The following is a 14,341-nucleotide window of genomic DNA, read 5'->3' on the forward strand; positions in this document are numbered from 1 at the left end:
AGAACATAATAACAGGGGACAGCCAGCCACTCAGTGCCATGGGCTAGGCCTACACAACTTTTAGCCTACATAAAGAATAGGCCTACATTTGAAGTAAAATGGCACAACTGTTAGTGTAACCTAACCATAATATAATAGATTGTTACATAACAGTTGGGGCATTTGCAAAGGAGGAAGAGAGGAAGAGTAGCCTAGCTATCAAGGAAAATGCAGGATTTATGTATAAACGCCGCAGACCAATTTATCTGGATTAGGCTACTGCTCCTGATGTTTTCAGTTTTACGCGAATGTTTAGGGAATTTAAACAATCCCTAAATGTCCGATACTAATGTAAACCAAGTCGTTCCCACCCAAACTTCACAATAACCAGTAAGAAAAGTGTGGAGGCAATGTTTCGCAAAGATTGACACAAGGTTTATCCAAATATGTTGAGGAATTCACGAACAGCTTTGAATGATGTGGAATCTACCCAATAGTTTTCCAAGACAAAGGACCGCCCTCGCGTTGGTTCCACCAATAACAAAATAAAGTAACTTGGTAGTCAAATAAGCATCAGAATCAAGAGTGAATGCGCACATCTTTACGACATATTTGGAGTGGCGGACGGGGGCGGTTACAGGTTTGTAACACATTTTGGTGTTATTTTAAGCAATCTCACTGAGAAATAAACACACACAGTGTAATTTGGGAATGCTAGTTATAGTTGGGCATACAAGTTGACTTCCAGCACTGCAAATGTATGATTTAACAACATATTCCGACGGCGACATTGTCGCTGTAAAAGGTGTGTAATGTTAATAAGCTAACCGTAGGTAGCAGTCGAAGCTAGGTAGCAAGCGATTGCTAGTTAGCTTTCAAGCTAACCAGCTACCGAACTAGCAAGGTGAGTAAATAGGTTTGCTAATTTACAAGCTTGCTTGCTAACTAACCATTGCATATAGCAAATGTTGGAACACTTAGTGCCGATGCAGTGCCAAGTACCGTTAAATACATTATACTACCGCAAACGTGTGGAATGTAGTTCATTCCTCGTCTGGAGATGAATACTATCTTGCTAGCGAACTTTGCCCGGCCTTTTGCAAAAGCAAGGCAGCAGAATAACCGGAAAACCAAGATCAAGCATGCTAGTAAGCTAGCTAGTCGTATTTTGGCAGTCGATGTTGTCAATGAGTATCGCTAAACCACTAACTAACAATTATCTATTTGTGGTTAGATTCTATCTATGAGGACATCATATCGATTGTTATTGTTAATTGGATGGCAACGAATTAATATCAGGTTTAGCAAAGGAGTATGTGGTATTTCATATGTCGGTCATTGAGCTGTTGTAGACGGTGTTTTACCAAGCATCAGAGCTAAATTTGGACATTGGCTGATGTTAGATGCGCGTTTCTCTGATAGAGATACTGAGCTAGTTTGTGCAGCTTAGTTAAACAAATATTGATCAAATGTACTTAGATGTCTACATTAGGCGTAGTCGTAGACATCGTTATGTTTAACGTTAGCTGCGACTGCACTGCTGTTTGCAAGAACAAGCTTTCTGTTGCAACGTTATTCATTAATTGAATGACATTATCTCGTTTTGCATTTAACTTATTGCTGGAATTGAACCAAGACTTGGATAAATCTGCTCTGTTGAACTGAATTTTCTAGCATATTCTTCCGTCAGCGACGATCAGTTGTCTGGTTGTCAGAGAGTTCCCCGTTATTTTTACTTTTCCTGAAAATGGTTAATTTATTTGACCAAAAATTATGAATTAATGTAACGTACTGGGAATCTTTAAGGCCCTTGTTAGTTTAGCTTTGTGTCAGTTATACGATAGCTTAATTAGACAATTGAAGGCTGAAGCGGGGTGCTGTTTGTCATTATTTGGATGCTCTCTGGAGCAGATTCCCGGAGTGAGGAGCCCGTTCGCATTTCACCGGTGGTAGAAAACAATGGAGACAGAAATTGAACAGCAGGAGGGAGAGACTACGTTCAGCAACACTGACACTAACGGTAAGGGCATACACACTTCGTAATGTAGCAGTCCAAACATATACTCACATGCATAAGCGGGCGAAAATCGTAAAACCCAGAGAATTCGTGTTTATCTGCTAGACAAACGCGTCTGCCAAATCCCATAACCATAAGATTGGGGCTGATCAGTTGTCAGATGCTGTTTGCGCTAGCTGTCTGTTATCCTTGCGAATGGTTTTGTATAGTAGATAAGAATGGGCAAGTAGTCCTCACTACTATGTGGGATTCTACAATGTTGGGTGAGTTACTTGTTGCAGCTTTTTGATGGCTCAGTGTAGAGGGATTTTAGTCCGAGAGAAGAGATTTGCATGGTTGTTTTTTGTATGAAATTAATGCTGAAGTGTCACTACATTGCCACTGCCAGGAAAACGCCCTGCTGAGGACATGGATGAGGAACAGGCCTTCAAGCGGTCTCGCAACACAGATGAAATGGTGGAGCTTCGTGTGCTACTGCAAAGCAAGGTTAGCATTCACATCTCTGACCAAATGATGAGGATGTACCTGCTTCCAGTCTCATCTTACTTGGTCCACCAAATCAAACAAAATGGCAACAATATCAATAAGTTTTGGGTGTAGGACCACATGTGTACACAATTCTACGTACTTACCCAGATAACTCCTCAGCCGTCATCACCTCTCAGTTTGGCTGAAGTCAATCTTCAACAATTTATCTTGACAATTTTTTTTTTAATTTTCCAGTATGATTTAACAAGTTTTCCTCCTACTTCTCACCAGAATGCAGGAGCTGTAATCGGCAAAGGTGGCAAGAACATTAAAGCCTTGCGTACAGACGTAAGTATTCCCAGCTGGGGCAAGTGACGGGGTTTTTATTATTATTATTATTATTATTATTATTATTATTATTTGATTTTTATTATTTTTTTGATGTGGGATGTAGGAAGGAGTTCTTATTGTGAGCAATAACAGTAGCACTCTAGTGGGCTTGAACTGTTTTGGTCCCTGACAAGTCTCTGTATCCTCTTGTTTGTCCAACTATTTAACTGTAATGATTATAACACTGCCTCATGCTAATGAAACCTCCCATTGACTGCTGTTGTTGGGGAAAAAAAACAACAACTAAAAGTCCAAACCTGACATAGATCAAGTCTTTTAAAAAGTCCCTTAAATAAATAGATAGTCAGTTTCACTTGGAGAAAGAAAGAAGAAATGAAAGAAACTTGCTGCATGCCCGTCGAACTGTTGCCTGATAATTTGACCCAGAGTTTTGTTCGCTGTCTTGCTGAAACTCTGCACCTATGGGTTGGCTCATGCAGACAGACACAGTGGGTCCAGATTTTGGGGGGTGGGTGGGATGGGAGAGACACAGGTGTGTCCATGTGACTGCATCTTTTGGAAAGGGGGTGTAGAGGGGTAATCCACCTCAGGCCTCCAGTTGTTCTGAAGAAGGTCTTCATGCGCCAGCTGTTGCCCTGGTTAACAACCAAAACCCAAAAAGCAAACAAAACAAAACAACCCTTTCGACAGTTGTCTCGACTCTTGAGCTGACCCAATAGTTTCTGGGAGTAAGTAAAGAGACACAAGCTGTACCCTAGTAGTCATTTTGAAATGTTACCTTTTGCTTTGAGCTGGATGAGATCACTCGCTGTGTTCTTGTGCACTCACTTGCCAGACTTGCCAGTCTCATCTTTTTTTTTTTTTTTTTACTTTAGATTTTTTCTTTTTGGTTTTATATTTTTCTTTTAAGGACAGTAGAGTGATGAGTATAGCCTGTATTCAATTAAAAATGTATTCCTTCTCCCCCTTTTCCCTCTCCTTTTACTTTTTTATTTTTGGCCACCTTCCTCCGTTGCCCATGTTCTGGATCGACATGCCCCTCCTGCGTTGCCCACCTTGACGTTGGCCCAACCTCCGCCCCTGAACGCCCGCCCGCCCGCCCATCTGACACCCCGGTTGGCCCCGCCCATAAACGTGCCCCTTCTGCCATAAACGGGCACCTTACTTGCCAACTTGTGATTGAATGCCCCTGCCCAATGCCAACCTCCACGGCCAATGCAGTACAATGCCAGTGTATCAGTCCCTGACAGCAGTGGCCCAGAGCGGTATGTCCCACCAAGTTGTTGCCTCACTGCCTGATTAGATCAGAGAACACATGTCTTTTGATAACCTGCCTTCTGTTTCATTTTAACATTTTTACACATGAAGTATACCCCCCTCCCCACCCCACCCTTTTAAGAAACGTGTATTGTTCCATTTATTTATTTAATTTTATGTCTTACTCCCCCTCCCCACCCCACCCCCTCCCCCATTCAGTATTTCATTTTAATATGGACCTTTTTCTTTGTCACTCCAGTGTTCTACACATACACACACACACACACTCACACATGAACCTGTTTATAGAGTTGTCCCACACATAGGAAGTGATTCCATTCTCTTTAGTTTATTTCAAATGGAAGGAGCACAGCTTCAAGATTTGGAACCTTTTTTTCTGTAATTTTCTTAAAGTTGTTCCCCTGCTTTAGAATGAGAGATTACCAATTATCTTTCATTTTTAAACTGTGAATTATGGAAATCCAAAAAGAAAAACTTTCTCGCTCTGTCCTTGTGGCCCACCTTGCTCCCCCCCTTACCCCCTGCCCCCCCCTCCCCCAAACCCCCACCTCACTGTTCTCAACATTGCTGTTCATGATTTGAGCGAGTGCTGTGCCTTCCAGAAAATTCACTCTGTCACTTCCATCACTGTTGTCTAGTTTTTAATTTCCTCCTGGTGCTGCATCTCTGTCCCCCCCCCGTTTTTTTTTGTTTGTCTCTTTCTCTCTCTCTCTTTCTTTCTGTCTTTTTTTCTCTCCGTTTCTGGCCCCTTACTCCCCTCCCATCAGTTCAGACTGTTAAGCTGCCAAACTTCTCATCTGCCCCCCCTCGCTCCTGTTCGCCACCTACTGGCCACCACTCGCATCTGCCCCCCCCCCCCCCCCCCCCCCCCCTCCCGCTTCCTTTGGTTTTGTTTGGTTTTGCTTGTAGTTCTCCCCCCCTCCTCAACCCCTCTCCCCCCGCCCCCCTCTCCTCCAATTCCTCTTTTGTCACTGAGAAGGTGTGCCAATGGCACGGTTTTGCGATGGCGAATCTTGCACTATAGCTGCTATAATATAAATATATAGAGAAATATTTGTTTTGACATGTTTCTTTAGAATCAAATTCCTTCCTCCAGATTTGTTTCGCTGGTGGTGGGTTTGAAAACCAAAAAAAAAAAACCTAAGCAACCATTTTCTCTCTGTGTCTGTGTCCCTCTCTGATTCTCATGCATTACTTTGTGGCCATTTTGTGCCCACCCTAATCTGAGCCCTTCCAAGAAAGTTGCCCATTCCTCCAGGTCTTGTCTCTTCTTCTTTGTTGAATGTTTGCGATCAGCGAGTGCATGTCAGCTGGCCGTTAATTCAGTCGAGTATTGGGGAAATTTGAAACATGTGTTCAGCAGTCCTGTTTTTGTTTGATTTTTTTTTTTTTTTCCTTTTTTCTTTCTTTTCCTTTTCTTTCTCTCTTGAATCTGCACTCTTTTGTTATTCTTTTGCTCATGCTTCACCAGAATGTTTATTCTAAAAATGTTGTCCGCTTTCCTTCCCCCCTGTTTTTGCCGTTGTCCGCCATTATGCTTGATTACCCCTTTGGCTCTCCAGCATCTTGAGCGTTAGTGCAGATATCGAAACCATCGGTGAAATTCTCCTCAAGATCATCCCTACTTTGGAGGAGGTGAGTGCAGTCCTAATACTCTTTAAAAAACCTGCATGCACCCTCAACATTCAGGAAGTGAAAAGTGAAATATGACTTGAAGCTAACTCAGTGTGGACTAGAATGCTCCTACTGTACCAGTGAATGCAAACAACTAGAAGGATTGTCAGATAATTAGAAGCGACAAGAGTTATTTTGAATCATTCGGCAGAAAATTGCCACGTAGTTCATCGATGGGAGAAGCCAGTCTGCGACCTCATATGGAAAAAATGAGCCTGCTAGCCGTCGCTAAACCACAACCTGTGGGATTTGTTCAGTGGCAGGAAGGCTGTGATATCATTACACTGAACTCTCTGTTCTTTTCCAGTACCAGCATTACAATGGCATCGACTTTGACTGTGAGCTTCGCCTACTTATCCACCAGAGTCTGGCGGGAGGTATCATTGGGGTCAAAGGTGCCAAAATTAAGGAGCTTAGGGAGGTAAGAACCCCTGTGAAGAAAAGAACAAAAAAACCTCCTTATTAGCTCACATCAGTGTTGGTATTAGGGACCAGTCTGTCAGATACATCCTTCCCAGATTCATATTCCCAGATTTGTATGTGGTGCTATGTATATCGTTGTCGGGGATGATCCAGTTCTTAGACTTCTGTTATATTTACTTCTAGAACACCCAGACCACAATCAAGCTCTTTCAGGAATGTTGTCCTCATTCCACCGATCGTGTGGTTCTGGTGGGGGGGAAACCGGAGCGAGTGGTGGAGTGCATCAAAGTCATCCTGGAGCTGACTTCTGAGGTGAGAACCTTTTGAAAATACCCGGTATCCCTCGTTTCATCTCACGGTATGCAGCAAGAACCTTTGACACTGGGCATTTTCTTTGAGTGGTCTTACGAGACACACAAAAAATATCAGACCTGTTTCTGTCAGACATTTGTAAACGAGTTGAGGAGGAAGACTTGTTGACATGTTTGTCTGTAAGGCTAAATTCTTCAGTCATTTTATTCTGGATACAAACATGGATACAAACTTGTTCCCCTTATGATCCTCTTGTGTTAAACCTAACCCATCACCTCTCTGCTGTTAGGCCCCGATTAAGGGTCGTGCCCAGCCCTACGACCCCAACTTCTATGACGAGACCTATGACTATGGTGGCTTCACTATGATGTTCGAGGAGCGTGGGCGCAGGCCCATGGGCGGGTTCCCCATGCGCGGCCGCGGAGGTTTCGAGCGGATGCCGCCAGGCGGCCGTGGAGGTCGCCCCATGCCCCCCTCCAGGAGGGACTATGACGACATGAGCCCCCGCCGTGGTCCACCACCTCCACCACCTGGCAGGGGAGGACGCGGGGGCAGCAGGGCACGCAACTTGCCCCTTCCCCCACCGCCGCCACCTAGAGGGGGGTAAGAGAACTACACACACACCACTAGTGTTGCACGGTGTATCGATACTAAAAAGGTATCACGATGCCTTCACGCAAAAAACGATATACGATTTCCGACGTTTTAGAATCGATACTTTATTAAAATTAACGTTCTGTGTCTACGTGAACTGCTGCTCTCACTGCTCCTTGCACGCATCTAGGCAAGTGGGCGTGTCAAGCAGGCAGCTCTGAGTGAGTGAGTGCGCAGCCAACGTCAACATACAGTAGTTCTTTGCTGACCGTCCTTGGCCTTGTGGATAAAACAAAAGGTGAAGTGAAAGCTGCAACTATTTCGGATTAGTCGCGAATAGTGAAGGCACACCTCGCAGACATATCCCAACATTTTTGTTCAAAGAACGACAGGTTAACGAATATGCTATAGAAAACTTCTCTTCTGTTTTAGTCTAGCCTAAGTGAAACGAGTATGGTTCTCTGGGATAAAGCGAACCTTCCTTCATCAATGAATTTTGACGAGCTGTAATCATTTTGACGAGACATAACGAGCTGTAATCATAGGGTGCTAATGTGATGAAAGCGCAATGTTCACGCCAGAATAACATTACCATAACTTGTAAACAATCTATTTCATGTTCGGTCAGTACTACTGGTAATATTTGTCATGGCATGTAGACTGCAATTTGTTCAATAAGTATTGCCCAGATGTAGGATAGGCTACCCGAAATGCGCTAATTAAAGCCCACAGCATATAATACCACCAAAGCGTGTTGTCCTAATAATAATGGCGGGTTATTGTTACGTGGTAGCAAATCATGTTATCAAAGAAATAGACGTAGGCTAATGTAGGAATGCACACAGACATATTGCAACAGGTAATGGTGTAGGCCTATCTGACGAAGACCTGAGTGGTTGGAACGTCGTACTTGTACACTGGGCGCAAAGAAGACTATCCTCACATTTTTCCCTTTGCAACTGTCAAAGAAATCCCATGAACACGGGAAGGCCTAGGGAAGCCTTTACTGTACATCAGATGGCCTAAAGATTAGGCCCCTCTGCATAGCATTCAGTGATTTGCATGCAGTAATTTCAACACTGACCTTGATCTAGCCTAGTTTGGCTATTTAAGCTACTTTATTGGCAAAACACAACACAATGTAATGAATCACACAAAGTAAGCCTACTATTTTACTGACTATAAAAATAATAATTATGTAGGAAGTTTAGAACCCAGAATTGACCTGCACACTACAAAAGTGCACCGAATTCAACACAAATGACTCAATACACTTGGAGGAGGTATGAGTCCTTTCTTTTCCGGATATCTTAGGATTTCGCCGTAGTATCGTTTCAGTATCGAGCATCGTGATATTTATGGCAGGTATCGTATCGAAGTCATAATTTTGGTATCGTGACAACACTACACACCACCAATCCTAGCACCAGGGACCACTTTGATCAGTTTTCAAGAAAAACACCATAAGGGTTTCCGTGGCAATTGCAACTCTTCTTGCCACTTTAAGAGATTTTATGCCTAATCTGTGTCTGCTGGAGTGCTTCACCTTTTGTAGTGTAGTCCTGGCCTATTGTAGTGTAGTCCTGGCTGCTGTCTTGAACTCTTGACCTTGGTAGCAGCACACATTTGCCCTAACAGGATTTTCCTTGTTCTTTAGAGGTGACCGGTTTTCTCACCAGAGCTATCACGGCAATATGGATGACCGACCAAAGTGAGTACAGTCGTTTAGAGTGACTTCTCCGCCTCTCCTTTTTAAAAAGCTCCAACAGAATCCCTCCTATGCAAATTAAACGTACAGCCTGAGAATTAGATGTCCTGTGTCATTTCTAATTTCTACATGTGCCCATTATATTTATTGATTGGCCCTCAGCAATAAACTCAATTGCCTGTTGAGCAGCCATTTTGAAAGCCTATCTCCTGTGACGAGAACCAGACTTGGGTCTAGCTCAGGTTAAACGAGTTTAACAGCCCTGCGCTGAGGTGGAGCAGGTTATTAAGAGCCATTTTGGCGCTTTCCTCACCCACGGTCACCGCAGGAGCAAGGCCAAATATGTCAGCTGGTTTTGTTTTACAAGAAAAGTATCTTTGGTGTGGCTTTTTCACATTTCAAAACTGACAAAAAGAATCAAAATTACATAGCATGTTGCAAGTTTTGATATCCAAAATGTTATATGTAATATGTTAATATGATCTGGTGATTCATTTTGACCTTGCTTGACTGGAGTGGCATTGTGCATGAGTACATTTGTTGAGATGAACAGGAAGGCTGAGGCTTTCAGATAGTAAACCACAGGAGTGAATTATTACTCGATTTAAAAAAAAAAAAATGTATCTAGCTTCCTGTTACATTTGTTGCACATCATATGCATTTACACAATCTATTTAGATTGTTGCATTAGTCCATTTGTTATGGTAAATGTTGCCATTTGTGGAGTCAAATAATGTTACATTTTCAGGTGTTACATTTCTCCCATTTCTAATCTTTTAATTTCTGCATGCAGCGACAGAAGAGGGCGGCCTGGAGATCGCTATGACAGCATGGTGAGCAAAAATAAAAAAAATCCCCAAATCTCTGGCTTCATCAAGAACTATTCTGCGCAAAATGGCAAATTATAGGTAGTCAATATTGCATTTAATTCGACAAAGAAAACCCCAATGGAAGAGCTAGTACTTGCTGGAAGACAGGAAAAGGAACTGCCTGTTCAGTGTGGATGAAATGGCAGTGTTATGGATGCATATGTGGAGCACTCATCCTGTGTGCACCGGTTTGGCCTGCTGTTGCTAAGCAACAGATTTTTGAATTACTTGTTGCCTAGGTTACCAAGGAGCAGTTAAATACGTAGGTGAAAGCCACCGCACTTGCCAGCGAACTCTCCAGGCAAATGCAGAGCGAGTGTCTGGATGGATCCAGAAGGCTTGTTGGCGTCTGCCATTTAGGGCTACGGCGAATGCCGTCTTCCACTTCCCTTTCATACGAATGATGCTTCCAAACGTAATTGGTTGCTTAAGTCTAACTTCTTTTTTTGGGGGAATGTTTTTCTTGAAGCACTTTTACCAACCTGATGACTCCTTTTTTTTTCTCTCTCCCTCCTTCCTCTTTCTTTCATTTATTCCTCGCCTATAGAGTGGAGGCTATGGTAAGTAGTCATGCATGCCATTTCTGTTCGACTCCAACTCAGCCTTGTATGTGCTCGTTTGCCTTCATATCAGACACAAGCACTTCCTATTGTTAGTGTCACTCCTTCCTGCCTTTCCGAAGGCCCCAACTGCTGTTGAAACCTTCATGAATGTCCCCGCTCCCCCCCCCCCCCCTCCCCTACTTACATTTCTCTTTCTCCGCTCTTTTAATTTGAAGACAATAATTCTTCTTGGGAGCCCTTCCAGTCAGGTGAGATTTCATGGATTTTTTTTTTTTTTTTTTTTTCTTTTTTTTCTTTTTTACTTAACCACGCCTGAAGGCAATATCTGTAGCTGTTTGTCTCAATGAAATGAAAGTAGTTTTGAATACATTGGAGTGAATCTAATGCGTTCTAGGTGGACGAGGATCATACAGTGACATTGGGGGACCAGTCATCACAACACAAGTCACCATCCCTAAAGATGTGAGTGGGACTCTGGTGACCACACCACCCACATGCATCGACACGCATCCAGTCAAACACATGGAACCATTCTTGCTAGATTATTCACACAGGCATAAAATCCACATTGTTTCTTAGACACACGCATGCACGCACACACATATGCACACGCACACTAGTATCCAACCAAGTGTGTAACCAAACACAGGACCTCCCAGACGAAAAGTATAAAAAATATACAGACACGCAACCAAAATCCTAACCTCACTCGTCACATAGACACAATTTTTGTCTTGCATATGATTTCTTCATTTCTCTGAAAGTAAAATCTGTGTGTGTGTGTAGTTGGCTGGCTCCATCATTGGCAAAGGTGGGCAGAGGATCAAGCAGATCCGCCATGAGTCTGGAGCCTCCATCAAGATTGATGAGCCTCTGGAGGGATCTGAGGACCGCATCATCACAATCACGGGCACACAGGATCAGATCCAGAACGCACAGTACCTGCTGCAGAACAGGTGAGTTTATTTATTTGTGTGTGTGTGTGTGTGTGTGTGTGTGTGCGCGTGCGCATTCTCCTCCTACACACCCTCACCATCGCCGTGTTACTGTTTCCACTGTCTCCTTCCATTGGGTCTTTGGTTTTCTGTCTGTCTGGGCCTTTGTTTTTGTCTCTGTCTTCCGTTCTCTCTTCCTCTAGTGTTTCACATAGTTGTGCTGTACACTGCCCTACAAAGCCAAAGTGCAGTAACGTGAAATTCACTTTTTTACACCAATATAAAATGCCATATCCTCCGATCAATCTATAAAAATCTCATTAATCTACTGAAACATTTTCTGAAGATATAGGGATTTTCATTTTACAGTATCTGCTAAAATACAGTGTGAAAGACCAACAACAATGCTGTTTTTCTCAGTTTGGAATTTTCGTAGGTAATGCACTTTGGCTTTGCGGGGCAGTACAGCTCCATCTAGTTTGCAGTCCTAAGGGTTGTCTGTTTTGATTACACAATTACAGTATTTTGTAGATTGTTGCAAAAAGCACACAGAATAATTTTAGCAATCATTACAATTTTGTGTTGAAGTATTTTTTGTAACATAAATAATTATACTTCACTTTGTATAATGTGTATACTGAAAATGTCTTGCTTGTATTTGACATTTTTGAAGTGACCAACCCACTCTGTAATGTGTGACCCACATGACTCTTTCCCGTCTCCAGCCCTGCCCCCTTCTGACTAATCTCTAATCCCTTCCTAACATACTGTCCTGTGTGAAATTGCTGTTACGGCGAAATTGCTGCCATTTGACGGGAAGCTTGGCGGGAGAGAAAGAGGGAGAAAAAAGAAATCGATTGTGGGATGCCATTTTTTCTTTTTTGGTGACTTGGGGAAACGGGTGGACTGTTGTGTTTTTTTCTTTCTTTTTTTACTAAACAAAAAAAAAAAAAAACAACAAGCTGGCTTGCTTCTGTGTGGAAGACTTGTGATTTTGTTGTTTTTAGTTAGATGAATTGACAACAAATCGCAGTCTACCCTACAGCACAGGCTCGGCCTCGTCTGGCTCCTCGCATGCTCTCAGCATTTCACATGCCTGTCCTCCTCGTCCTCCCTCTCTCCCTTACCCACTCACACTTGCACACAACCTCTGCTGCACAGTCCAGACATGTTACCCAAGCTCAACATGTGTGACTGTGTGTGACTCACTCCTACTCGCTACACCCCCCCCCCCCCCCCCTTCCACCCTCCTATCCCTCGCCTCCCTTTCCTCTCCTCCTGGGTTCTCTTGATGAGGAGGCAACCGAACCCTGCTAACGTGACGCTCAGCCCTGATTGTGCCAAGCGGGAGTGATCTGCACAGGGCTAATTGACAAGCATGTGTTCTAATCTTTCTGCCTGATCGTAATTGTTTTGACCTGCTCCGTCCTCGGGTTTTTCACCCTATAAGGCTTGGTGTAACACGCACACAGACATACACCTACCTTGAATATGTTAACCTTGCATGCCTGTTTAAAACCAGATCTCTTCCTCACACATGCAACTTAACCCTTACCTATCCACATGTCCACACCACCCTACACATATACAAATCATATACACACTCACATTCCTCCCTCTCCAACAAGGAGTGTGTCCTTATCAGGTCTTTTTGTCCAGAATCTTTTTTTCTCTCTCTCTCTCCGGGAGACGTTACCGGTCCTGTGACTGGCTCGCGTCTCTTTTTCCTGACATCATCTCATTCTGGTTCCTTCGTTTCCTATTTACAGCGTGAAGCAGTACTCCGGCCGCTTCTTCTAGACGACAACAGAAACCCCCAAGCCAAACTGCCATGAGCCCCCACACCCAAATCCCACCCCCCCACTCCGGTTTCAGACCCGCTTCTTTTCAAAGCCGACATTCCTCTCAGCCTCTCTGGGTAGATGTGCCCCCCCCCCCCCCCCCCACTTCATTTATTTACTCATTCAGTCATCTTATCGTTTTTATTAAACAAAAGAAGCGAAAAAGTAAAAAAAAAAAAAATACTGCTATGTGTAAAATGTCTGGATATCTTTTAAAAGGCAGCAGAATGAGTTATTTTCTCTCTTTCTAGTATGACTTTATTTTGTTTTGGTTCCTCTTTGTCTTTCTGCTTGTAATGTTGGAGGGAGCTCACCAGTTTGTCCAAGTTTGTTTTGGCCTTACCTGAGCTGCATGCAGTGTTGGTCGCAACCATGCAGAATGTAATCTTGTTTTGTAACATTTTTATTTAAAAAGAAAAAAATAAATGAAATAGAAATTTCTTTTTGCCATTTTTTCCCTTTCTTTTGGTTTTGAGTTGAAACAATAGCGTTTCTTTTTTTTTTTTAATGTAAATATACATGGATTGTTTTGGTAAGAGTTTAAATATCAGTACAGTTTTTTTATTTTGAAAAATTTCCATCTATTATTAATTGGCTAAAGAGGGTGCGAGGGTATAATGGGGTGTATTTTTCTGTCCTTTATCGTTTTTCTAAAAACAAAAAAGAAAACCCCACCTGATTCTCTATGCTGTGTGAAGCCACTCTGAGGACAAGAGTATGTGGGGTGGGACAGACTGACCATTTCTACTTCACATTAATGTTTGGGATCCCTCTAGCTTTGATGACGCTTGTGTTTTTGTACGTCTTGTTCGTAAGCATTTTTAACATTTTAGATGGGGATCTTACCAGGCACTAGTCAAGATTGGGGGCGGAAACAAAAAGACGAAGCTTTTCTATGTAGCTGCGTAGCATGTCCCCCCCCCACACCCCTCGTCCTCTTACTCATGTCCGTCTCGGTCTCTTAATCGCTCTCTTTGCCCCTCTGGTCTCTGTAGAATGTGCTGCAAGTGTTGAGTAATAAAGTCTGTGCCACCTTTTACTAATACTTGAAGTGTGTCTGTGTTTTTATACTAGTGTGTGTGTGTGCCCTGATGCAACCGTGTTTGGCATACTGAGAAATGCAATTGGTCTCAGAATTGATTGCATTTCACCAGGTCATGAGAGATTTTGGACGTCAAGCAGTCTTGGCTTACTATTAAAGACAGAAAGCCTGCTCACCTCAAGATCTTCCTGTGCTCTTATCACAGCTGTTGTTAGAAGGCCAGGGGGACCTAGATATGTTACAGTTTATGATGCATTTTAAAGAAGAATCCACTGTGCCTTGGCTGC

At 43.0% G+C, this 14,341-nt stretch overlaps 1 protein-coding gene across 3 annotated transcripts; it reads left to right on the forward strand.

Annotated features, from left to right (window-relative positions):
* Positions 1-540: 540 nt before the first annotated feature.
* Positions 541-14,057, forward strand: hnrpkl (heterogeneous nuclear ribonucleoprotein K, like). Of its 3 annotated transcripts, none has more exons than XM_042058510.1 (16): positions 541-619; positions 1,891-1,999; positions 2,385-2,482; positions 2,756-2,812; positions 4,037-4,080; positions 5,656-5,728; positions 6,075-6,188; positions 6,374-6,502; positions 6,792-7,105; positions 8,754-8,807; positions 9,598-9,637; positions 10,221-10,233; positions 10,452-10,484; positions 10,631-10,698; positions 11,023-11,192; positions 12,941-14,057. In XM_042058510.1, exons 2-16 carry the CDS (start codon positions 1,939-1,941, stop codon positions 12,969-12,971), a joined length of 1,299 nt encoding a protein of 432 aa, XP_041914444.1. In that variant the 5' UTR covers positions 541-619; positions 1,891-1,938; the 3' UTR covers positions 12,972-14,057. The 3 variants fall into 3 exon arrangements, with proteins under 3 accessions (XP_041914444.1, XP_041914446.1, XP_041914445.1); XM_042058511.1 differs by lacking the exon at positions 541-619 and adding an exon at positions 860-883; XM_042058512.1 differs by lacking the exon at positions 10,452-10,484.
* Positions 14,058-14,341: the final 284 nt, after the last annotated feature.

This window comes from Alosa sapidissima, chromosome 13 (genome assembly GCF_018492685.1).
Source record: "Alosa sapidissima isolate fAloSap1 chromosome 13, fAloSap1.pri, whole genome shotgun sequence".
Lineage (NCBI taxonomy): Eukaryota > Metazoa > Chordata > Actinopteri > Clupeiformes > Clupeidae > Alosa > Alosa sapidissima.

What these genes read in the sequence shown, in the direction of transcription:
- hnrpkl (XM_042058510.1), top strand. Translation starts at nt 1,939, where the DNA reads ATGGAGACAGAAATTGAACAGCAGGAGGGAGAGACTACGTTCAGCAAC. An exon ending in GTGTGCTACTGCAAAGCAAG is followed by an intron (nt 2,483 to 2,755) that starts GTTAGCATTCAC and finishes ACTTCTCACCAG; the next exon opens with AATGCAGGAGCTGTAATCGG. An exon ending in GACAGCAGTGGCCCAGAGCG is followed by an intron (nt 4,081 to 5,655) that starts GTATGTCCCACC and finishes TTGGCTCTCCAG; the next exon opens with CATCTTGAGCGTTAGTGCAG.